The sequence below is a fragment of the Colletotrichum truncatum genome (genome assembly GCF_014235925.2).
Source record: "Colletotrichum truncatum strain CMES1059 chromosome Unknown Contig_0015, whole genome shotgun sequence".
In the NCBI taxonomy this organism is placed as follows: domain Eukaryota; kingdom Fungi; phylum Ascomycota; class Sordariomycetes; order Glomerellales; family Glomerellaceae; genus Colletotrichum; species Colletotrichum truncatum.
The window spans coordinates 362,463-386,174 of NW_027222412.1; the positions used below are offsets into that span (position 1 = coordinate 362,463).

At 44.3% G+C, this 23,712-nt stretch overlaps 9 protein-coding genes across 9 annotated transcripts; 4 read left to right on the plus strand and 5 right to left on the minus strand.

The window, feature by feature from the left end:
• Positions 1-2,890: 2,890 nt before the first annotated feature.
• Positions 2,891-3,841, minus strand: CTRU02_215385 (uncharacterized protein; the record flags this gene model as incomplete). The annotated part of the gene is made up of 1 exon (XM_036731576.1): positions 2,891-3,841. One exon carries the CDS (start codon positions 3,839-3,841, stop codon positions 2,891-2,893), a length of 951 nt encoding a protein of 316 aa, XP_036576784.1.
• Positions 3,842-5,405: 1,564 nt separating this feature from the next.
• Positions 5,406-5,753, plus strand: CTRU02_215386 (uncharacterized protein; the record flags this gene model as incomplete). The annotated part of the gene is made up of 1 exon (XM_036731577.1): positions 5,406-5,753. The coding sequence occupies one exon, from the start codon at positions 5,406-5,408 to the stop codon at positions 5,751-5,753; it is 348 nt and encodes a 115-aa protein (XP_036576785.1).
• A 2,938-nt stretch (positions 5,754-8,691) lies between these two features.
• CTRU02_215387 (uncharacterized protein) lies at positions 8,692-9,543 on the plus strand (the record flags this gene model as incomplete). The annotated part of the gene is made up of 2 exons (XM_036731578.1): positions 8,692-9,126; positions 9,184-9,543. 2 exons carry the CDS (start codon positions 8,692-8,694, stop codon positions 9,541-9,543), a joined length of 795 nt encoding a protein of 264 aa, XP_036576786.1.
• Positions 9,544-10,149: 606 nt separating this feature from the next.
• Positions 10,150-11,331, minus strand: CTRU02_215388 (uncharacterized protein; the record flags this gene model as incomplete). The annotated part of the gene is made up of 1 exon (XM_036731579.1): positions 10,150-11,331. One exon carries the CDS (start codon positions 11,329-11,331, stop codon positions 10,150-10,152), a length of 1,182 nt encoding a protein of 393 aa, XP_036576787.1.
• Positions 11,332-12,588: 1,257 nt separating this feature from the next.
• Positions 12,589-13,280, minus strand: CTRU02_215389 (uncharacterized protein; the record flags this gene model as incomplete). Its single annotated transcript, XM_070206449.1, has 2 exons — positions 12,589-12,984; positions 13,086-13,280. The coding sequence occupies 2 exons, from the start codon at positions 13,278-13,280 to the stop codon at positions 12,589-12,591; spliced, it is 591 nt and encodes a 196-aa protein (XP_070059888.1).
• Positions 13,281-13,884: 604 nt separating this feature from the next.
• On the minus strand, positions 13,885-15,231 carry CTRU02_215390 (uncharacterized protein; the record flags this gene model as incomplete). Its single annotated transcript, XM_036731580.1, has 1 exon — positions 13,885-15,231. One exon carries the CDS (start codon positions 15,229-15,231, stop codon positions 13,885-13,887), a length of 1,347 nt encoding a protein of 448 aa, XP_036576788.1.
• Positions 15,232-16,062: 831 nt separating this feature from the next.
• On the plus strand, positions 16,063-17,220 carry CTRU02_215391 (transposase; the record flags this gene model as incomplete). Its single annotated transcript, XM_036731581.2, has 1 exon — positions 16,063-17,220. One exon carries the CDS (start codon positions 16,063-16,065, stop codon positions 17,218-17,220), a length of 1,158 nt encoding a protein of 385 aa, XP_036576789.2.
• Positions 17,221-17,585: 365 nt separating this feature from the next.
• On the minus strand, positions 17,586-19,409 carry CTRU02_215392 (D-lactate dehydrogenase; the record flags this gene model as incomplete). Its single annotated transcript, XM_036731582.1, has 7 exons — positions 17,586-17,622; positions 17,678-17,751; positions 17,806-17,835; positions 17,899-18,080; positions 18,139-18,368; positions 18,435-19,261; positions 19,323-19,409. 7 exons carry the CDS (start codon positions 19,407-19,409, stop codon positions 17,586-17,588), a joined length of 1,467 nt encoding a protein of 488 aa, XP_036576790.1.
• A 685-nt stretch (positions 19,410-20,094) lies between these two features.
• Positions 20,095-21,845, plus strand: CTRU02_215393 (uncharacterized protein; the record flags this gene model as incomplete). Its single annotated transcript, XM_070206450.1, has 5 exons — positions 20,095-20,241; positions 20,283-20,828; positions 20,886-21,310; positions 21,397-21,594; positions 21,644-21,845. The coding sequence occupies 5 exons, from the start codon at positions 20,095-20,097 to the stop codon at positions 21,843-21,845; spliced, it is 1,518 nt and encodes a 505-aa protein (XP_070059889.1).
• Between the last annotated feature and the right edge of the window lie 1,867 nt (positions 21,846-23,712).

Here is a 23,712-nt window from a genome sequence, read left to right on the forward strand (position 1 = left end):
AAGAGCATACGACTTTCGTTTCACGCTTTTCTTTTGAGACTTTTGCCACTGTAACAGTAAAGCCGTTTTACAGATCCATTCACTAAGCAGTTATCATTCTTTATGAGTCCTTTAGTTTTAGTATGCCTTCAATACAGTACATGCGCTATACTGTTGCATTATGCTGTTTATATATCGTGAGGGGTATAGGCCATGAGACAGAAATGGCATGCCCTCTACAAGATACTTGGATCTCCTAACTGAAAGGTCCTGGCTAGGACCATTGTGTTTGAGTTGACTAGGTTCACAACAGTTACATCTTCTCATACCCAACGAAATTTTGATTACGCAATCAAGAACGATCTATCGCTGAGGCCAACAGCCAAGCCACTACTATTACTAATTCCTACATATTCACTGTCCGCAATAAAAAAAGGTTGACCCTGGCAACGTGGCTTTCCTGCTATGGGAGTAACTCATCTTAGCCGCAGAGCTTGGCAGCTAACTGCCGCAATTGATCATTCGCTCAAATTCGACCTCAATGTTTTCATCTTTTGCACATGCTTGTCTATGGCTGCCGGATAATTATTCTCCGACTACTTTTTAGAGACTGTCAACTTTAATGTCAAGGTCGGGCCGTAAGTCAGTCTGAAAACCACATTGCTCAATGTCACAAGCATGATTTTGTCTCTTCCTCTGTTAAATGAGAGTCAGGAAACAACCGAAAATGTCACGATTTTCGCCGTTGTTAAAGCCTCCAGCCACAGCTGCAAAGCGCTCTACACAAATACCAGTAACTTTAAAAAACCGCACCTGAATTTGCGAAGGCGGTCCAGTTACGCGACCCACTGATTGCTCGCATCCCTTTGCCAATCGCAGCGCTTGTGAGGCGATAATGTGCTTTCGTGCTTGCGCTTCGTTGTGAAGTCCAGCACCTATAACTTTAAATCTTTGCTACTTATCTACGACAAGGTTATGCCAAGGATGAACAATGAAGCACATCTCACGTGCGGCTTGTCGGAAAACGGAAAGGGTCTTCGTTTTCGGGCGGTAGTAAGGCTCCAAATCGGGCGAGTCAGAGCTCCGACTCAGCCCTAGCAGGCCAACAACCTTATCACGGCCGTCATTCGCCTGGCAATGTGCAACATCCACTGAACACCCCTGCAGAGACTTCTTGTAAGCTTCAATTACTCGATGAATCAGCCGGTCGTTATACCCTAGTTTCAACTTTTGATGCTCATGGATTCGCTCGACTATAGGCTGCATTGCTCTTTGCCACATTGAATCGTCATTAGGACGACTCTGAGAAAATGCACAATCGGCATCGTAGTGGGAGGTGATATGACGGCCAAATTGGACAAGGATTTCGCTTGCAAGACACTATTCTTGCACCTTAAAAGAATGACATTAATAGACGTCACGCAATGCTACAGCCCATTTACTACATGCCATCCACCTAGTTCTAATTAACTGCCGATTCCGGATTGAGTATCCCTGGTACATCCAACAGTATGCGAGAGATAGAAAATTAGAATTTATACAAACCATTGAATCTGATCAGACTTGATGTGCAGCAAGGGCGATGCAAAACAAACGATGTCAATTTGCCTGCTGCAAGCCCCGACACCGTGGTCGTTACATTACTCAAATCTTTCTTTATGCGCCACCAGTTGTGAATTGTTACGACTTTTGGCCTTTTTGTTGATTTTTTAATTTTTTTCGATGTGATGTCAGTAGTCTGTTAAATACATATTGCATTGATTACAGTCTCCGTGGCTTTTTGTGTGCCGAATTCATCTGAGTGTCGCAAAGGCTTTCCTTTTGACTTAAAATCTTGCTTCATATTAATTTTAATGGCACAAACTCCAAGCATAAAAGAGAGGCTTGTATGCAGGTTGAGTCTTTAGATCTTCTAGTGCTAGAGTACACATAAGTGATGTTAGAGCTCTCCGGGTCAGATTTCATGAGAACGCGTTCTATGGTGCTTGTCTAGATTCATCGGTTCGTTCTCATAAGTGAAGGACGAGTCCGTTTCCGCGGGGGCTAATGGCTCATCATTTGTAGAGCAGCTGATTGCGCTCAAACATCCGATCATGACCCTTTGGGCTTTTTACAAGGGGCAATGCCTGGGCGTGACTAGAAAAAAATCTAAATGCAAATAAAGACAGAAGGAGGGGCCACGAAGCATGTAGAAGATTAGTAGAGCTAGACATTAGAGTCCGCCCATGCGAGCTGCCAGTGAGCGACGTGTACGCATATCACTAGAAAGCTGATATGTACGTACGTATGCGTCACACCAATTTTTATTCCCCAGATAGGCGACTCCTAGAGCACGTTCGAGTAGGGCGCCTTCTTTACATCGAATAGCATTCCACCTTAGTTTCAAACTGGGTTCCTTGGCTGGTCTTATCAGTGTCTTGCGAAACCTATGTTTTACAGACTTTGAATTTGTCTAGCTTATCCAGGGTAGCTATCAACGTTTGAGATCTTCCCTAGTGGAGAACGGTATTAGGCCGACCCTCTTTTACAAGTACATCGGAAACCGGGTTGTTCACAAATCCGGAATGGTGTAATGGTCAACATTTGACGCTCTCATCTGAGGGCTCCGTCAGGCTCGGGGTTCAATTCCCCGTTCCGGAATTTTTTGCCTTCTCTCTTTTGTTGTTTTACAATTTTTTTTTTCTTTTTCTCAATTGTCAGCTATCTCTTTCTTGTCGCAACGTTAAACTGTTGTATTAAAAGCTTCTTGCAAAAGGAAAAGATCAGAAGGGTATATAATAAACAATAAAAGGATTCATAATTAAACTGTTTTTCAGTTTTCGTCGTAAAGCCCTGCGTCAAACTCTTCGGCATGGCATCTAGATCGTTACATACCTATGTACCTCCACCGATAAATACATCACCTTACTAATTAAGATTCTGAGTCAAAACTCTCAAGACCGTGAGTTAAAATGCCTGTAACAAAGTCCACCGCGTGGGCCTGCGTACTCACTTTACCTGTCCCATTCTTCAGGTAGCAGTACTCGCCGGGAGTCTTGATCATGGCCACTGACCGGCACCAACCCCCTTCCGAAACCCTCTTAGATGCGAGATTATCGGCGTACTGGATGTTGTGCGCGGCACAAAGCGTCATGCAGTCCTCAAACGACGAGACGTAGGTCTTGAGAATATCGTATAGTTGCGGGTTGCCGTAGGCGGCACCCGAGGGGTAGTTAACCTCACATATCTGCTGGAAGGCCTGGTAGTGGCCTCCTTTAACACGCATGAGGTTACCGCCGCCGTCAGTAGGCGCATATGCCGTCGCGTTGATGCCCGGGCACCCAGCGTCCGTAGGTGCAGGGCGAATACTCGACGACGTTGCCGTTCCCGACGCTGTTGTGCTAACAGGGCTTGTGGCGGTCGCTGTTGCGCTGTTTTGCGAGTCTTGTTTGTTTGACGTGGAATTTTTGTTTTGCGTTATAAGTCCGCCCGCAACGCCTCCCGCGATGCCAGCAGCTAGGATAATTACTAGCGCGATGACGAGACCCCAAAAGACAGGCACGGTGAGACCAAGGATGCGGCGCTTCTCGGGCGTCGAGGATGGCGGCCCGTCGCGCTGCACGGGGTACTGTTGTTGGGTCACTATCCACTTGGGTTCCGTTGACATTGCCGGGCCTTGATTCTCGGGTTCGGCTGCATAAGGTATGGGTGCGCTAGCCCAATGGTTCGGAGCCGCTTCCAGGCCGGGCTGGTCATTGTAATGTCTGTCCCGCTGATCCTGATGATCCATCTCGGAAGCATGTAGCAACGGTTGTGTCAAAGGCGGCGATCCGTCTGACGGCTTTTGCGGGTGCTGTTGCTGAATTTGCTGCTGTTGATCCATCTGGTGCTACTCGCGTTGCTGTGGATAATGCTGTACGGCGTGATCGCCAACCCCGGCATGCCACGATGCGTTGTCGTGCCTTGATGTTGATGTTACGGATGAGAGTTAAGTTGGGCGAGTGTTAATCGCGCATCTATCGCACGGGGAAGAAGGCAAGGAAAGTCGAAAACTCGACATCGTTCTAAGCGCTTGACAAGAAAACCAATAAGGATGGGAGAAAACCGTGGTCCTGGGCCAGATGCAATCTTAAAACAGGGGTCTTTAGAGAGCGGGATTCTCTCGTGGGGGTTACTATTAAGCGTCATCTTTTTTTTGCTTGTGGAATGGCTGAAAACCGATCGCCTTCGCCTTACTGAGTACGACGGAGCCTTGTCTGTTAACGAAGCACGCAACATGCTCGAAAAGATGGACTCAAGGCATACTTAAACGCTTGGCGCAGTTGTCCAGGTGGGGACAACAGGCCATCCAGTCAAGACCGCATCAAACTAGACCCAATTGAGGGTACTAAACATTGTTGCCTGGCACGGACGGGATCTTGGTTGGTAACACGATGCCTGTTATCAGCCACAATCAGGCTGCAGTGTTTCCGTATGCTGGTATTATTAAGAACGGCGACAGCCATTGCGATCCTTCTCCGGATTTCGACCCCAAAGAGTATTAGCATACCGAGGCTAGGGTTGTGAGGCCTGGGATTAGGGTAGTATGCAAACGATAGAGAGTAGCTCTAGGAACATCCGTCGCGAGGAGATGTGAATAAATATTTCAGAGTCAATTTAGAGGCGCGGTTTAGAGAGGCGTTGACTGACTGGATGAGGTGGGCAGAGATGTTTGCATTCATAGCCGCTGCGGCGGTAGTATGCACGTTACCTTTCTGAAGAGCTCCATTCTCATCATTCTTTGTGTTCGCATGGAAACTGATTGCATCAAGACAAAGTTGCACAGGCTACACAGTCTGCACAGATGAGGTTGGAAATTTAGGTTGATGATATGTGATGTTTTGACACAAAGTTTAGGTAACAAGTGGACTTCGAGAAGACGTTCGGAGGAAGCAACTTAGTAATTGAATATGTCGACGAAAAAGGCAGATGAAAGATGTATTTTTGGTCCTAAATATCGATCATCACTAACCACATAAAACAATGCAGCATCCATCTATTTAAGATCTGGAGAAGTGGACTCAATTTCATATTCAAACAAGTAGTACTTAAGAAAATGTTAAGATCTATATTTGCCTTTAATCGAGTTTATTTATTAGGGTTGCGTTGGTAGTGGTTTTATTAAACTTAAAAGACTAGTTTATTTATCTTAAACATGGTAGATTAAATATAGTATTGGATTGTTGTTTATTTGAGAGCGGTATACTAAGAAGGTTTATTAATAAGTCTTTCTTACTAAAAGGGAGTTCTTTCAAAAGGTTTATATAAATCAACTGACTCGATCGAAGAGACCAAGTCAAGTCTGTCCTCAAGTATAAAAATATTACTAGTTATCACCGTCTTACTTCTGATGATGCTTTATCCTATTACTATCACTCTTACTTGAATCGCTATAATCAACTTTCAAAATGCGCTGCACCTCTCTCGTTATCGCTTCTCTCGTCTCGGCGACAGTCGCCGATTTTACATTTTACTGCTGCGCAAGCTCTTATCCGACTACGATTACAAAGGGTGACCTTGACTGGGCCCTCACCGCCAAAAACGGCCGAACAGCCGAGATGGGCATCGCAGGAGGCGCAAAATACAGTTGGATTCATGGGACGTGCCATTTTGACAAAAGACCGATGGTCTGCGCCAGAGTCACTACCACGGCTAGAACAACGGAACGTGGCGGAACAAAACTCAAGGGCAGCAGCGTCATCTCCTGCGAGGACCCCAAGTACTTGCAAGGCAATATCTGGACATGTCCCTTCTGATTTTGTCTCAGAAAGTTGCTTGTCACAGCTACTTAAGCATGACAGGGCCAATGTCGTACACACAAGGCACCCATCGACAATAGGAACCTGGTCGCAGGAATCGGAAGGTCATCTTGGGACGGAAGAAACGCAAAGTCTAAGATAAGTATGTAGATAAGCATTTGGGGTAGAACTTCAGGCATTCTTATAGTTCTTCAGTAATCAAAGTTGTGATTTAACGTCCCGCACCTACATTTAGGCATCTCTTAAGGAAGTGCACATGATGAAAAATATGAATGCTATCGCCATCTCTCAACAGTTGGTCGCGCAAGTTGTCTCTCTCTTTGAGTTGCTATCCAAGTCCCTTTCTTAAACTCGGGGCTTTTATAGTTCTCTGCTTTCTAATGTCAGTTTTGAAGGAGCTCGATTCGTTCAAAAGCCGGAGAAAAATCTTCTGATGAATTCCATGAACGTCTCGCTCACTCACTACGCAATAGGGTTGGAACCTCCTAGTATATAGGCGATAGCAAGCCATTTTCAAGCCTGTGATTCTACTATGAGCAAATACTAAATGGCCATGTTGACTGCATGATTAATCGTGACATCGAGAGCATTCTTAAAGTCGGAAAGGAACCTTAGTAAATACAGGCAGTCTCAGAGTTTGAGATTACTGTTGCACGAGAGCAACTATGCAATATTCAGGACATCAATATGTTTTAAAGAATTGCGATGTTTGTCAACAGGGACTGGGTCGCCTTCGTCACCGATTTGTGACCGCTGGGCAGCGATGATGTGTCTCGACGAGCCCATCTTTGAGCAAGAAAACTCATGACGGAGGCCATGCATGCTACGCCTGCGACTGACTTGCATAGCCACCCAAAAGTGCAAGGCTTCAACCCACAGATATAGGCTGAAGTGGAAAAATGACAGCCAGCCACATGCGCCTACGTAAATATCCCTCTACCGAAGCCGGCAGTCCCTTACTATGTCGGCTCCGGTTGCTAACATAGTGGCATGGAGCATCAAGGAAAGCCTTCATCACTGTTGTTTTCACCTATCACATTGTGAACGTCCATTGTTCTTTCATCCTTAAGTATTCGTTGGCAACGAATGTCTAGTCGGAAAGACACTTTCGAGAGAATGGTATGCCTTTGTGTCGGTACTACCTAACAAAACCCTGCATCACGGTTTTCCATAGAGCGAACTTTGCTGTTACGGATATAGCGGATGTGTCCAAAGCAGGGGATCGCTCTCTCCATCTTATGGTCTCTAAAGAATTCCGTAATCAGAAAACGAAACAGATCCCCTCATAGTCCGCCACACAGATTCCATTGCTGAAGACTCTGTTGGACAAAGATATCAATCTCAAGTGCAAGGAAACCTCTGTCGAATCCCATAAATAAGCCAAACAGCAAAGTATCAAGCAATCAGATGAGTCAAATTCGGGCGCCCAACAACGTAAACAGGGAGACTCCGTCTTGTCGACAAATGAACTATCCTCCACACAAATGCTACAAGAGTTTCTCGAGTCCTAGCCGAGCAGAACATAACACTATACAAAATTCGGCCGCGCCAGAGCTGGGAGGCCTAACGGCATTTCTTAATGACTAAGCACAAGAAGCACATAATAATGTGATCCATCTCGGTACCGACACTAGCCCGTGACACCGAGTATCGGCACGACGCCTATGCAGTACAAGGAAAAGACCCATCAGTAATATAAACACGTTGAAACCCATGATGGTTTTATCGGTGAAAGGATTTTGTTTTTTTCCCGTTTGCGATAGGTATCTTAACGAGGCAAGATACAAGTGGCGGTTTACCGTTGATGTTGGTAGGGCTTCCGAGCCTCATCGTGGCACAGTTGCCTTTTGGAATGACAGCCTCAAGCCAAGCTCTTGATGGTCATACTGACGTACAGAGACCATTAACAGCTTAAGAATCATAGAGAATTCGAAAAAGACGACAACCTGTTTCCAAAAAAAAAAAAAAAAAAAAAAAAAACTTCTCTAGCTAGTAGTACTACCATTAAATTCGTTTAGCGACAAACTGTAGCTCTAGAAACCGGAAAATCACGCTGGATTTGGAAGTTCCGGAGCTACAACCATTCATCAGCAAGATGCCCCATAATAAATGATACACAAACTGAATACAAGATAAAATAAAGTAAGGTTGAAATAAATTTGACGATTCAACTCTCTTGCCAGGGTTGGAGTCACTTTTCTGTGCACTACGTCGGCGTGACCTGCCTTCTTTGCCTTGATTACGTATGCGTCGTGCTGGGGAGAGGTTCATTAAAAGTTATCTTCTGTGGGCTCAGCTAACCTAAAATGAACTGTAGGGTGGCTACTGTGATTACCTTAGTTTCGGATATTCCGATCTTGGTTTAGTTTTGACCCTCTCTGTGTCCGAGTGAGTACCGCCCCGCAATTCAATCCATCCGACCTAGTCTATATTCACATTCTGGTCCTCAGTTTCGAGACAAGTGCGCTCGCCACCTAGCGCCTTGAAGCTGACGTTACACCTGGGGCGCAATCACAGGGTTCGTTTCTGACAGGTTAAGACTCCACGCGCGGAGCTCCTATGGTTCCTCAATTCTCTATCCTTCTCCCCGCCACCCGCGGCTCTAGGGAGCAGGAATAGTGTTTGATGTGCATGTGACACCGAGTCAATGGTATTTTGTCGAGTAACCCTTGATTAGTGGGTGGGTAATTCTATTTGTCTTTCCGGTGGTTGAGACCTGAGTGTTGAATATATCCGAACGGGTGAATGAATTTGAGGATGCTCAAAAAGTGCCGAAAGCCTGAAGAAGTATATGAATGGCGCTATACGTGCCATTCTGGTTATCGTAGTCATCATATCACCGGTTTTTTTTCTTCATTTAGTTACTATTTGCCGCAGTATTGGTCCAATCTTCGTGATCCAACTTCCAGTTGAACTGTTCTCAACAACCCAAGCCATGCTGCTGTTACTGTCTCTGCTGGCTGTTGGGTTCAATCTCTGCATAGCGGCGGCTCTCGCCCCGCTGGGTGTATTGACCCAAGTTTCAGGTTTCGGTAGCAACCCAGCAGGGTTGAAAATGTTCATATACGTCCCTCAAAAAACCGTCTCCTCGCCAGGCATTGTCGTCACACTCCATGGTGCCTCCGGCAACGCCCAGCAGGCGTATACTTCAACACCTTACGCGAGCCTGGCTGAGCAGTATGGGTTTATCGTCATTTATCCCGAGTCACCGCAAGGCGCCTGGGATGCCACGTCCAGCAGCTCTACCATGCGTGACGGCGGCGGTGCCAGCCAATCTATCGCTACAATGACTAGATATGTCATCAACGTCTACAATGCTGACACCACCAAAATCTTTGCATCTGGAATCTCCTCAGGGGGTAGCATGGCAGTTAGTTATCTTTAACAATCCAAGCTGAGGAAAACGTTAACCAGTGAATATCTATAGAACACTCTAGCAGGAACTTACCCCGACTTATTCAAGGGCGTCAATATTTACTCCTCTGGCTCTTCAATTGACATTCGAAGCATGTATCCCGGCTTTGGAGGAAGCTATCCCAAGGTGCAGCTATATCTGGGCTCCGAGGACAAGGTAATCGGATCAGCTGCCTTTAACAGAACTCTTGCCATGTGGGCCCCGGTTCTTGGCTACGACGCGAATCCTGACAAGGTTCTCGGAAACAACCCGATTACTGGCTGGACCAAATATGTGCTAGGATCCAAGCTTGAGGGCATTTGGGCCGAGGGAGTTGGGCACCCCGTCTATATCCAAGGCGCCGAAGATATGAAGTGGTGGGGATTTGCTTAGTAGCATGTTAGGGTAGGGTATGTTGGATAGGAGAAAGGGAAGTTAGCTCTTTGGGAATTGATATTCACGTATGAAATTTGATGTGTGTTTTCGATTGTACCACGGCGAGTTCCCTTTGCCATTAGCAACCAACCTAGCCGGACAGACGCATCCAATCAGCCATACGATTTCACGTTTGTTTACACACCGTGTACTGGTTAAACCTTAACTATGCCGCCTAGTCTATTTCTTATTTCATGAATATGAAACTATTAGGGAGGCTTCCCCATGCATTCTTTTTCTGATGATGGTGTGGTATTCGCCCAGTCAGGCAATGTTTCGGGACAAGTTCACTCGGAGAAAGGCAATGCTAAGACACACAGGTTTTATTACTAGCTAGATTGATATTAAAAGCTCTGTCGATGGATTGAAGTTGGCTTTGAGAAAGTAATATGGGGAAAGATGCAAGAATAGCACTGCATTCCACTGCTAAAATACTGCCAACGACTATAATACGGAGACTCGGAACAGTACAACTGCTTGGTCGCGCACTACATGGTTTGGCTTGACCCCGGCACTCGAATAAGTGTTGTAGCTGCAACACGCAGAATACTAGAAAGTCTCCATTCAGTGGTGACGGCGCCACTTATGCCCAACGCGGCGCTTGGATGCACGACTGGAAAGAATTGTGGTACAAGGCTCACTTCGGATGCGGGTACCAGTTGCCCTGGGAATTGGTGCGGAGAGACGGGTAGACGTGGCAGTAATATCGACGAGAGAGGAGGGAGTGATGTTAGTGGCCTGCGACGGAGTGCTGGCACTAGCGGAAGTGGAAATATTTTCGGAGCTGACCGCCTCAGTCTCGGATTGTGGAGATGAATCGACAGCACCACTACCGTTCGCCAAAGTTTCTTGACTCTTGAGGAAATCGTCTGTGCCGTTCTCTGGGTCCTGGTCAGATGGAGTACACGTGGCGGCAACAGGGGCAATGCCGAGCGCGCCACCGATGAACTGGCCATCATTGTAGCCGCTACCACCAGACACAAGCATGGTCTCGGCAGCATCCTCAAACCAGCCGTTGATGAAGTCGCCGTGGAAGCAATGGCCGTTGCCGATTTCCTTGCCGCAGGAAAGCTGGAAAGGGGCAATTCCACTCCAACCCTCTGGAACGACTTTGCTGGTCTGGTATTTGACGGCATAGCGGAGCTGGGGGAAACGCTTCATGCCCTCGGGGCATTTCTCGGAGTTGTCGCTAAAGTCATACTGGAGGAGATTGTCCGGGTTGACGCAGTTCGGGAAGCGCAGGGAAACTTGGAGGTTCTTGGAGCAGGTGCTTGTAGGAAACTTGGAAATTTCAGACTCGCGCTCGTCAGTCCCCTCACAGAACCACTCAAGGTTGTTGTAAGGGTGGTCCGCTTCGGCTTGGGTCTGGGCCGACGCATTTCCCGCGATCATCGCGAAGTTTTGAGGAATAGCAATCTCGGAGAAGGCATTGGTGTAATACGTGCTGAGACGGAAGATGGGAATTTCGATAAATTCACCACCTTTGACATAGTACAGAGTAGGTGTCCAGTATGCAGACAAGTCGTTTGGGTTCTCGCCGGAGTAGCAGCCCTTCTGCAAATCAGCAGATGTGGGCATAGCATTAGTGACGGCGTCGGAGCCAAAAAAGGTATGCATATGCGAGGAGTAAGTGCCGGGAACAACAATAGGATCGATGTTCTTATTCATGAACGGATCATGATGCAGCTCGGTCCAGGCGTGTACCGCACTGACACTGGCCACAGCTACAAGGCAATTGAGACGCATGTTGGGTGGGAACGGTAAGGGTGAAAAGAAGAAAGTTTCAAGGAGTGACACTGAGAGAAAAGAACGGACAGTCTGAGCTGGCAGACAAATACATGTGCGTGAATGAAGTGAGAAGCGCAGAAACACAGGAGTATTGTGGCCGAAAACCTTCGATTTATAACGATAGCATCGTCTTAGCCAAGATACAAGTGAGCCATGGCAGCGGCAAAAGCCGCAACTTTGACCAGGTAGATACAATAGCGGCTTCATGGCATGATAACATTCGTCCCAGTACACGTCATCTGGTTTTGAGCTAGAGGCCCACCTACACCCTAAAATCTTAAACACCGGAGACTAACCTACGTATGGAAACATCCCTTCTTTCGCAAAGACATATCGGACCAGCCTTAACATAATCAGAGGGATGCATGTTTACCTACGAAGATGGACTCCATGCTTTACGACACAAGTCTACTAAGGCCGTGCTTACTTCGTCTCTTCTCTACTATGTAGGCTAGTGATCTTGATCAAATTACAGCCTTACTAAAAACCTACCGGTATACATTGATTACTTAACCTGGTCATACTTATCATCAATCACGCGTGTATAATAATAGCGTTCTACTCTGTACAGCTTATATCATATCGTAGGGGGCGGGTGCCATTCGGCCTACGTAGGCTCATACACATTAGGAGATTTAGAATAACGTTACCAAGTAAAGCACTGGGCCTTATGATATTATCCACCGGGGCGGTTTAAAACTCACCAACCAGTATCCTGGCATGGTAATCCAGGTAAATCACATATTCAGGTATGCTGAACCCTTGTCACTGCATAGAGCGCCGCATGTGTCAGGTTCAGGCGAACTCTACATGTCAAAAGACGAGCTGAGATGCCGTTGAATCAAAGTTCTATTGTACGGGAACACCCCAAATCGGGATATCCGAACACACTAGCCCCCGAAAAAAACGCATGTACCATGCCGGGTGGGCACCCGTATGGCTGCTGCCGCGCGTCCAAACTAAAGGATTGCAAATGCTCAGACGAGAACGGAAGAAAATCTTACAACTAGTGACTACTGAAAAATTTCTAAGCAGTTCTAATAATTGAAATAGTGAAAAGGTTGTAGATCATCTAGTTTAAATGGTTCACAGATGGCATGGATGGAAGCAGCTTGACGTGGCTAGGCAGAGCGTAAGATTGCATAGGTTATACTTATGTGGCCTAGCTATTAAATGCAATCGGTTCTCCTAAGGTACTGTGAGGGGGAACAGCGCTTAGACATTTGGCAAAAATCCCATTTCCTCAAGCCTTCCAAAAGGATCTTCTGCCCAGTTAACTAAATCACCCACATTTCCCAATTCGTTGAGGACATCTGTAAGGTCGGAATCATTTGGCATCATCATATAACGTGTCGTATCAGAATGGCTTTCCATGTCACTTATCCCGAGGCCGTCTCGGACAGATGTAGATTGCTCTCCCTGCACTCCAGCTGGTGTATCCGCCCGTGAAGAATAGTGGGAAGAGTCAAGAAGGACTTCGAGAAATCTTGCGTAGCGAACTGCCATATGAGTGTCGTCTGGAGATCCATTGCGAATCGCTAGGATGGAGGTTCTCAGGAGCCTCACATCGTCATTAGCTTCGGTTGGAACGGTCTCCATGACAAGTGTAGCCTGAGGAAACGGTGTCAGTCGAGTCACATATTTATCAGCTTTCAATCACCGACTTTTAGCAGGTGGAGGTTGGCAGCAACAATGAATTGCCAACAACGTACAGGCACGTACTTGAGCATGGTGGAAGGCTCAAGGACGTCTACAAGTGTGTTCAACATCTCGCGACTTGCAGAGGTGGCTCGATTGGCCAGTGCTGCCAAAGTTTCCGATCTTCTGTTGTATATAGGACCTTCATGCGTAGGCCCGGAGCCAACGTTGTTGAGCATGATGTGGCTTGCCGGAGCAAGACTATACATGACGAGGTATTGGTACTCGAGTTCGACGCAGGCACGAAGAAGGCTTAAACCGTCTGCGGCATCTTATTAGTTCATTGCATTTTCCGAAGAAAAAGAAATACTCAGCAGACTTTCGGTGGAGTGCACGTGTTGACGTCTCCAGCGACTTAATCCTCTCTCGAGGTGCTCCAGCTCAGGGATTACGGCGTCGGCGGCAACAGAGGGCCCTGCCTTTTTTAACGATTGCAATAGCTCCCGTGCTTTTTTGGCCTCGATAGTAAGGTCATAGTAGCTCTCCCAGAGAAGGCTTTCGGGAAGAAGACTGGCGAAAGATGAAGAAAATCTGGCTCGCACCGCCTCGACAGACTTCCCAGGCGACAAGGTGTTCAGGCCTAGTCGCATAGATAAGCTCTTATCGGCCAGGTAGATAAATACACATATCAGCTGGTTCCAAGACTGTTTGAATGTTTCGTAAATGGATGAATCGATCTGTAACTCCCGTGAATTGTGTTCGAAGCACCCGCCTTCTTGTGCTAGAGCGATTGCATTGGATAAGAGCATCCTAAAAGGGTGTCGTGAGGATCAGAGTAGTCTTGTATCTTGTGCAGTTGAAACAGACTGCTACTCACCATGACATTTTGTTACTGCGGTAGGCCGGCGCAACAATGTTGAGCTTTTCGAGGAGCGTTGTCATGCCATATCTTTGCCGGTTCGTAGACGAGGAGAGGGTATCGGCGTCACTGTCGGTGGAGTTCTGTCCAGCCCCAGACACGTTGAAGAGTTCGTAATCGTCGCTGTCACTCAGACCAAGTGGGTTGTTGATGGATTTCGAGTGCCACTCGATCATCAACAGCATGGCGACGATAGCGCCGGGAGATCGGGTGAGCGGCGAACCCCAGAGGGCAGACTGAAGGTACTTTTGAAGGAATTTCCAGGCCTGCCAGTGTATACGCTCAGATCGAATCTGACCATATGGGCCCTGAAGAGTATGATATCGAGACGCCAGAGTCACGAGACATGTTAGCAGCAGTGGTTCCTCCACAGCAAGTAGTGCATATCTGGTCCTATCGCTGTAGAACCCATGTACAATGGGACGCAACGGCCAGAGTACGTTGAAATAGAAGTCGAGATATTCAATCACCTCAAGCTTTGTCAAAACGCCCTTCTTGATCAATATCACCTTTTTCCAGTCGGTCTCGTTTGTGGCACGGGGCCAAGACTCGCTAGAGATGGCTGCTGAACATGCCGATGTTGAATACGGCTGATCATCACTACCATCTCCTCGCGTGGCTGTATGCGGTGTCTCGCTTTGAACTCCCGCAGCAGTGAGAGTTAAAAGATCGAGGGCATCGGCCGTATCGTGTAAGCGTGTTGTGATGATCCGGCGTCGAGCCGTGGGCTGCGCAGCCGCTGTAGTATTCCCCTTGGGGGACGCCGTGGACGTTGACTGGCTGCCAAGTCCGACATCTTCCATTGATTGTAGGGTCCCCGAAAGCACTGGGTCCCTGGGTGAGTCCAGCGATGTTGCATGGGGATGGAATGGTGGGCCAGTGCCCTCCGAAGTCGCTGCGATGTCGGTTACACCGTAGGGCTCCACTGTCGGCTCTGTCGAATTGGTATCCGTACCTTCGGATGGGATTGGGCTCGCCGGTTGAAACAATTTCTTTCGACTTCCAGTTCTCCGTCGCACGCCAACTGCTCTAGAGTTCCTGAAATGACAGGGTTTGTTGTCAGCGACACATCGTTGACATGGGTGACGTTTGTCCTTGTCCTTTCCTGACGGCACACAGCGGGTTTTGCGTTGGCGACAAGCGTCACATGAGAGATAGGCCCGCTGTCGTGTACTTTCGGCAGGCGAAACGAATTGGTTGACTGGCAAGAATTTCAGGCCTGCACTGCCCCCTTGTAATCCCTCTTTTAGGCTTTCATCGTGGACCGGAGAGGTAGCCTCTGTGGGCTCTGAGTCTGTCATGACGGGATCGGCATGCTCACAAGCAGGCTGGTTGCAAATGACATAAACCTGAGATTTAGGATATTCCCAATGTGGATTTAAGACAAAATTATGGCACGGGTTCGCCGCTTACTTATACTCTTTTGTCATATCCGTTCTACCGGCTTGCAGGCTACCCCATTCCCCACTAGTGTGAACCCCGTTTCCACCAACGAGCAACGCACCATAACGTCGCACACCCACTTCTCGCACACCCCCACATTTCGCACACCCATAAATCGCTCATGTAGAATTTTACCCTCTTCAACATTCTTTAATATCTTCACCACTTTTACAGCGATTATTATAATTCTTTGAATAGTTACTCTTATACGCTTAATGGGCCAGTATACGGAAACAGAAGTCAATCAAGCTCTCAATGCAGTTGCAAGTGGGCAGAGTGTCCGAAAGGCAGCTCATGATGCTGGAATTCCACCATCAACCCTCCAGTCTCGATTAAAGGGTTCACAGGCAAGAAATGTAGCTTTCTCTAGCTTCCAGAAGCTATCTCCAGCACAGGAAAGTCACTTAGCTGAATGGGTGCGTATCCAGGCGGCGTTAGGGCTGCCGCCAACACATCAACAACTCAAGGAATTTGCCCAGCGAATCCTAGACATCAGAGGCACTACCCAGCCACTTGGGAGAAACTGGATTCAGTTCTTTATTAAGAGAAATCCATCAATCAAGGTTCATAGAGCTAGAGCCATCGATTCTAAGCGTGTCAATGGGGCCTCAACTAATGTAATCAGGCAATGGTTTCAACAACTCGCCCTTCCAGAGATCAAGGCGATCAAACCACATCATCGCTATAACATGGATGAAACTGGTATCCTAGAAGGCAGAGGATCAAATGGCTTAGTACTGGGATCATCAGAAAGCTCATCAATGCGAAAAAAACAGCCTGGGTCTCGGGCTTGGACAACTATGCTTGAGTGTGTCTCTGCAACTGGTCAGGCGCTTCCTCCACTTGTTATTTATCGAGGGAAATCGGTTCAACAACAATGGTTTCCTCTTGATATCCATAAACGTGATATTTACAGTGGTTGGAAGTTCACAGCAACTGAGAATGGCTGGACTTCAGACTCTACAGCTGTGGAATGGCTTGAGAACATCTTTATCCCTCTGACTAAGCCTGATCATCCCTCTGAGCAGAGACTATTGATCCTAGACGGTCATGGCAGTCATGAAACAACAGAATTTATGTATCTCTGTTATAAACACAAGATATATCTCCTTTTCCTACCGCCACATACATCCCACGTTCTCCAACCTCTAGACCAAGCAGTCTTTGGGCCTCTCAAGGCGACCTATCGAAAAGAGCTTGGATACCTCATTCAACACAACGATTCTACAGTTGTAGGCAAACGGAACTTTCTTACCTGCTATGGAAAAGCACGCCAGATGGCATTTTCAAGCAAGAATATCAGAAGCGGCTGGAAAGCAACAGGACTATGGCCCATTTCGATAGCTCGACCGCTCATGAGCCCTCTACTGCTTGAGAATGCTTCCAAGCCCTCAAAGCCAGGCTATTCTACGCCTATGAGGGCCTCTGATGGTGGAAAAGACGAAAACTGGGCATCTGCTACATCCATAGTAGCCTGGTCAACGCCCAAGAAGACAGTTGATCTATATGATCAACTTAGCTTATTCAGCAAGTTGGATAAAGATCAGCAAACGCAGCGACTGTTGTTTCGGAAGGTTCAAAAGGGATTTGATGAAAAGGACTATCAATTGGCTACAGCAGAGAAGAAGATTGCAATGTTGGAAGCAGAAGTTGAGGCTGGAATGGTACGGAAGCGGCGTAAGGTCCAAATGAGCCCAAATTCGAAGTTTGCCAACATTGAGGCAATTCACAAAGCCCAAATTGAGGCTGGCGAAATTGAGGATAGCTCAGATGAATCTAGCGAGCCTGAATTACCTATTAAAACTGGCGATAGTATCACAGTTGCAGGAGACGAATCAGACTTATAGTTATGAAGTTGATGAATACCTCATGATGACCCAATTTATGGGTGTGCGAAATGTGGGGGTGTGCGAGAAGTGGGTGTGCGACGTTAGTAAGCAGGTTTACCCGAAGTAAAGTATTGATGTAATGACCAGTCTTGTATCCCTGTTTAAATTGCTCCAAGGGAATTTTCTTGAAGCCTTAGCCATGATCATGCGTTCGTAGGACTTTAGCTTGTTACGTGTGTTACGAGCTACCTACATTTATCCAGCACGTGGAAACTTGATCCAGCCATTACGATGGTGCAGGGGTTCCTCCTAGCTTTCTTTTAGAAGCCATCGATGAGCGAGAAATACTATTCTTATGTGCATAACCAACGAACGTGCCTTATCTATTCGTCAAACACCTTGCCGGGATTCATCAGCCACCTGTGGATCATATATTAGATTTTTTTTTTCTTCCTGCAGGTCTTTGGTAACATACTGCGGGTCAAGGCTTTCCTTGATGGTTTTCATGATGTTGACTGTGGCTGGACCGACCTCCTCGACAAGACAGTGCTACAGAAATGTCAATACTAAATATGGTCTTCATGAGTTAAACTGAGGACTGACCTTTTTGCCTAGACCAATGCCGTGTTCACCCTAACAGAATAAATGTCAATAGATGTATTCTTAATTATGCCTTCCGGTATCGAGTGAACGCACCGACACGGTTCCTTCAAACTTCACCGCTTTGCGCATCATTTCATCTACAAATGCCTTGACGGATTCCCTTTCCCCTGGTTTTGTAGGGTTGTACATAATCATTTGGTGAAAGTTGCCATCGCCGACGTGCCCAAGAACACTCGAAAACAGCCCCAACTTGGAAGCGCTGGTCTTGCTGTCATCTGTTTCTCGTTAGCCAGGGGTGCCGAGTGCGAAAACAGGGTTTCACATATCAGATACCTATAATCTCAGCCATTCTTGAAATCGGCACAGCGACATCTGTCGACCAGATTTCTGTGCCCTCAGGTCGGATGGCAAGAGAAGCCCATAGAGCTTGCTTTCTCGCAGACCATAAAGAGTCCATCGACATCGTGTCGGTAGCTGATTCAAAAGACTGACAGTCCGCATGGCTCGCGATTCGTTTTACTTCAGAAACGCTATCCTCGATTGCCCTGTCTGACCCTGAAAATCTAAGAACCTGTTAGACAGAATTTGTAACCTTGCGCAGAAAACGGCCACAGGAATGCATCACCTACTTCAAAAACAAGGTTGCCTCTTCTTTCCATTTCCTTCCACCAGCACCGCCACTTAAATTAACAACCTTCATCTGCACCTCGTCCATCAGTTCTAGAGCGGCCAAGTTGACGCCCTTGCGAATCATGTTTGAGGCTGCAGCCGCGGCTGCTTTGACGGTTGGGAATGTGGCAATGGCCACGCTGTACTTTTCCGGAAGTGTGGCGAGCTTTAGAGTGGCTTCTGTTATTATACCCAGAGTGCCCTCTGAGCCGGCGAATAGGGCATTCAGATTATACCCGGCCGACGTCTTTCGTGGGCGGTGTCTTGTTTTGATAATAGATCCGTCCGCGAGAACAACAGTCAAGTTGATAACGTAGTCCTTCATCGTGCCATATCGCATAGCGTTGGTCCCGCTGCAATTGGTAGCGATCATACCGCCGATTAGCGCTGTTGGGCTGGGGTCAAGGGGAAGGAAAAGGCCGCTTTGTTTAATAGATTCATTTAAATTCATCCAGTTGACACCCGCTTGCACAACAACATCAAGATCAGCAGGGTGAAAGTCCAAGATCTTGTCCATGCAAGATAAGTCGATGCAAGCTCCACAGTATGGCGAGGCAAAGTTCCCCTCCACACTAGACCCAGCCCCGAAAGGGACCATAGGAACATTGTACTTTGAACAGATCTGGGCAATCACAGAAACTTCACTGGTGCTAGTCGGCCGGATTACCGCGGCCGGTCGAGATGTCGTATTCGAAGTTGACCACTCGGAATAACCATGTTCTTCCACGTCGTCGGTGTCAATACTCACGGCATCCTCGCCAAGGTGTAAGCGAATCTCATTGAGTGCCTAAAAGCTTTCTGTAAACCGTCAAAGTAACTAAAAGAGTAAGATGGAACTGGTTCCATACCTTAAGCGTGACTTCTCGGTTGGCGTATTGCCGCCTTGAACGGTGTTGTGGTGTCGATCTTGCCGAGATGGGTGTGCATTCGTGCATTTGAGTACTTAGGAATAAACATGCGGCGATGCCACCAAAAGCAGAACTTGCCACAGCATACCATAGCCTGGCATATCCTGTTGATGAAGGTACTGACACATGGCTCATATGCCGGCTTTGTGATGCCCAAGCCACTCGCCTCGCCACATTCGTAAACGGCCGCCAGGCTTGCTGCATTGCTAAGGTTTTCACAGTAGGTGAAGCGAAGTAAAAACAGGTCGAATACATGATGAATAGCGCTAATCGGGGAAAATATAATAAAATAGACAAACAATCCAGTTTCTCTCGAGACATCCACTCTTACAGTACGGTGCGCCCATGGCCAAGATCGGTTGTTCACATCCTGCATAGCCTCGCATATTCCCAAAGCAGAGTAGCCGACGGATTTACCGCATTAGAAGTCATCCCTGGAACTTGAGAGCTAGTCGCCTCAAGCAGCCTCAAATGGCCAGGACGAGCCGACAGGGATATTCTGGGGAATCTCCGCACATGCGGGGTTAGTGTGGAGGAGCGCATGTCTTGTATTCTGGGGTTTGAGTTTGGCAGGCAACTCCACCATCCTTTTCAAATCCGAGAGATTTAATAACCAGCGTTGTTGCCCATTCCCATCATCTATTTCTGACGGTTTTCAAGAGACTGTGAGACTAAACAACATTATACCGACAACCATTACTCATCTGAAGCTATGACAACCAAAGAACAGAAAGCCAAAGCGGATCACGTAAATGTGAAAACTCCTTCACTCGGGGTAGAAGACGAGAATGGCTTCGTCATCGACACGGAGACTAACAAGAAGCTTCTCAAGCGGATTGATATGCGTGTTATGCCTGTGGTGAGTTTTCTCTTTTTTTACTAAATTACATGGATGAATAGCTCTCTTCATGGTATGCATTTGTGCTTACCATTTTGTGCGGTCTCCAGCTCTGCTTCACATATGCCCTCCAGTACTACGACAAAGCTCTCCTCAGTCAAGCTGCAATATTCGGCATGAGAGCAGATCTCGATATGCTCAACGGTCTGAGATACTCTTGGGCGTCTCTTATCTTCTACTTTGGCTATATGGCTGGAACCTACCCCATTTCCCTTCTTGCCCAGCGTTTTCCAACCCGTTGGGTTATTACAGCAATTTGTCTTTTATGGGGTATTGTCGTTTTGACTACACCGGCTTGCAAAACCTTTGAACATTTCCTTGTTAATCGCTTCTTCCTTGGACTTATCGAAGCGGGTGTATCCCCTACGTTTATGCTTGTCGTCGGTCTGTGGTATACGCACGCCGAGCAGGTTTCTCGCTCGAGTTGGTGGTACTCTTTTAGCGGCGGCTCACTTCTCGTATCTCCACTCATCAACTACGGCCTTGGGCATATTAGTGGAGGCATACTTCGTCCTTGGCAGTATATGTACTTCATCGCTGGCGCTGCGGTATATTAAGACCTTCCCCTTTACTCTTATTTCATACTAACATTTGTGATTATTTAGACTTTGTTATGGGGTATTGCTCTTTGGTGGCTATTCCCTGATACCCCGGAGTTAGCTAAAGGCTTTACCGACGAGGAGCGTGAAACAATCCTTGAGCGCGTTCGTACAAACAACGCTGGTGCCGAAAACAAGTCCTTTAAGCCTTATCAGGTCTTTGAAGCTTTTAAGGACCTCCAGTTATGGGGAATATGCGTTCTGTCTATCGTTTCGTGCACTGGATCCGGGGCCGTCACTACGTTTGCCCCAATCGTTTTTAACGGCATGGGGTTTTCCGTATTCCAGTCCCTTCTTCTTAACCTACCTATTGGGGCGTTAGCTTTCTTTTGCATTCTCGGCTCCGGTTACCTAGGCCAGCGACTTCCGAATGCTCGTTTCCATATTATTACCGTCGCTTGTCTCCCCGTTATTCTGGGCTGCTGTCTAATGTAAGATATAAAATGAATTCTCCTCCCAATCCTAGTCTAGTCATAGACTATAGACACATAGAATCTTTTTACTAAGAGTTATTTAGGTGGCAACTACCATCATCAATGAGGGCGGCCCGTATTATTGGTTTTTACCTTCTGAACTTTTTCTCCTCTGCTTGGACTCAGTGTATCGGTCTCGGCACCTCCAATGTAGCAGGACATACAAAGAAGGCAGTTTATGCTGCAGCAACTTTTATTGCTTACTCTATCGGCAATATAGTTGGTCCACTCATGTTTGACGCGTAAGTTATCTTTTAGAGATTAATATCATTGAATTAACGGGATCTCTAGGTCGTACGCCCCTCGTTACGACCCTAGCTTTACTGGTATTTTGGTATGCTTTGTTATTTGTTGCGTAAGCTCGGAACTACTTCGCTTTCTTCTTGGCAGAGAGAATATTAGGCGTGAGAGGGACTTTGGCCCCGTTGAATATTCCCAGGGCTTAGACGATTTTACAGATAAGGAAAATAAGTCGTTCCGCTACCACCTATAGTAGTAAAATAGTAATATAAACGCGGGTAAGGAAACGTTTTAAAGCTTTATATTATTTATTTTTTCTATTTAAATTTAAGAAAGTTAGTCTTATATACTAGTTATTAAAGTATAAATAAATAATACGTCTACTTATTATTTATATTATTAACTATTCTTATCTTAAAAAACTATATTTCTTTATTTCTTAAATTCTATTTTTTATAGAAATAATATTTACTTTTACTTTTAACTATACTTTACTTTTAAAAAAGCTTTATTAATATTAGCTTATACTTTTTATAAAGCTTTTATTCTTTTAATAATTAGTATTTTAAATATATATTCTTTATAATCTAAGTAACTTAATTTATTTAATTTTTACTTAATTATAAATTAAAGTAAAATATATAAATAAATAATAATAAGCTTATAACTATAGATTATGTTCTTCTTAATACTATAATTATACTTTAATTTTCTATATAAATATACTAATTATAAGTAAATAAGTTTATTAATAAGTTATAATAAAGACTATTTAATATATAATAAAGATAAAGTATTTAATAATAAGACTTTTATAAATTCTTTTAAATAGATAATAAAGATATTAGAAATAAAAGATATTATGAAGAAAGTATTTTTTAATAATTTATAAATATTAAGAATAAAGAAATATAAACTACTTAACTTAACTATATAAGATAACTTACCTATATTTAATCTAAGAAACTAAGCCTTATTAAAGAGACTTAATATTATAACTTACTTATTATTCTTAAAGGAAAATTAATAACCTTACTTAAGTTAATAACTAAGATAAAAGTCTTATATAAAAATATAAAATAAAGTAATTTAAAGACTTTAAAAAGAAATAGTTATTATATATATAATATAGAAATAAAATAATATATAAGTATTTAAATAATATTTTATAATTATGCATATAAAGTTACAACTTAGTTTTATTTATTTATATTTATTTATATAATATATTCTTATAATAACTTATATTATACTGTTTTATATTATTATAAAAGTATCATATATTAATCTTAACTAATTATTATAATATAAAGCTTTTTAAGAAGACTTTATTATAAATTTTAATTACTATAAGTAGATATATATATATATATATATATATATATAGTTTTAATTTCTTTTTTAAATCTTAATAGTAAGATAAATAGTTGTTTTCTTATCTTTTTAAAAGTATCTTATTTGATAATTAATAGCTTTATCTTATAAGTAAATTATTATATTATTTTAAAAACCCTTTTAATCTTTTACTTATTTTTTATACTAAACTAAGTTTATAAAATAGCTTATATTAAAATAAGTATTTTTAATATTATATATAATAGTATATATATATTAATAACTTATTATAATATTATCTTTTATTTTAAAATATAGAACCTTTAATACTTTATATTTTATTATTCTTTTAATATAAAGATAGCTTTTTAAAGAGATCTTTCTTATTTAGAAATTAAATTTAATAATTCTTTAAAATAATAGAATTAAATTTATAATAATATTTATTTTTAAGTACTTAAGCTTTTATTTCTTTTAATACTTCTTTTAAAAACTCTATATACTACTTATATATTTGTATTATTATATTATATTTAAGAAATATAAAGCTATTAATATATATTCTAACTTATTTAAGTTTAACCTTATATAATATAGTATTCTTATACTATATTTATATATTAATCTAATAAGTTATTCTTAATATTTTTATAGTTATATAATCCTTCTTAAAATAATATTAATAAAGTTAATATTTAATATTATAATTATATACTTTCTTATATATAAATTATAATATTTTAAATTAATTAAAACTATATAGAATCCTCTTCTTTAGATATTAA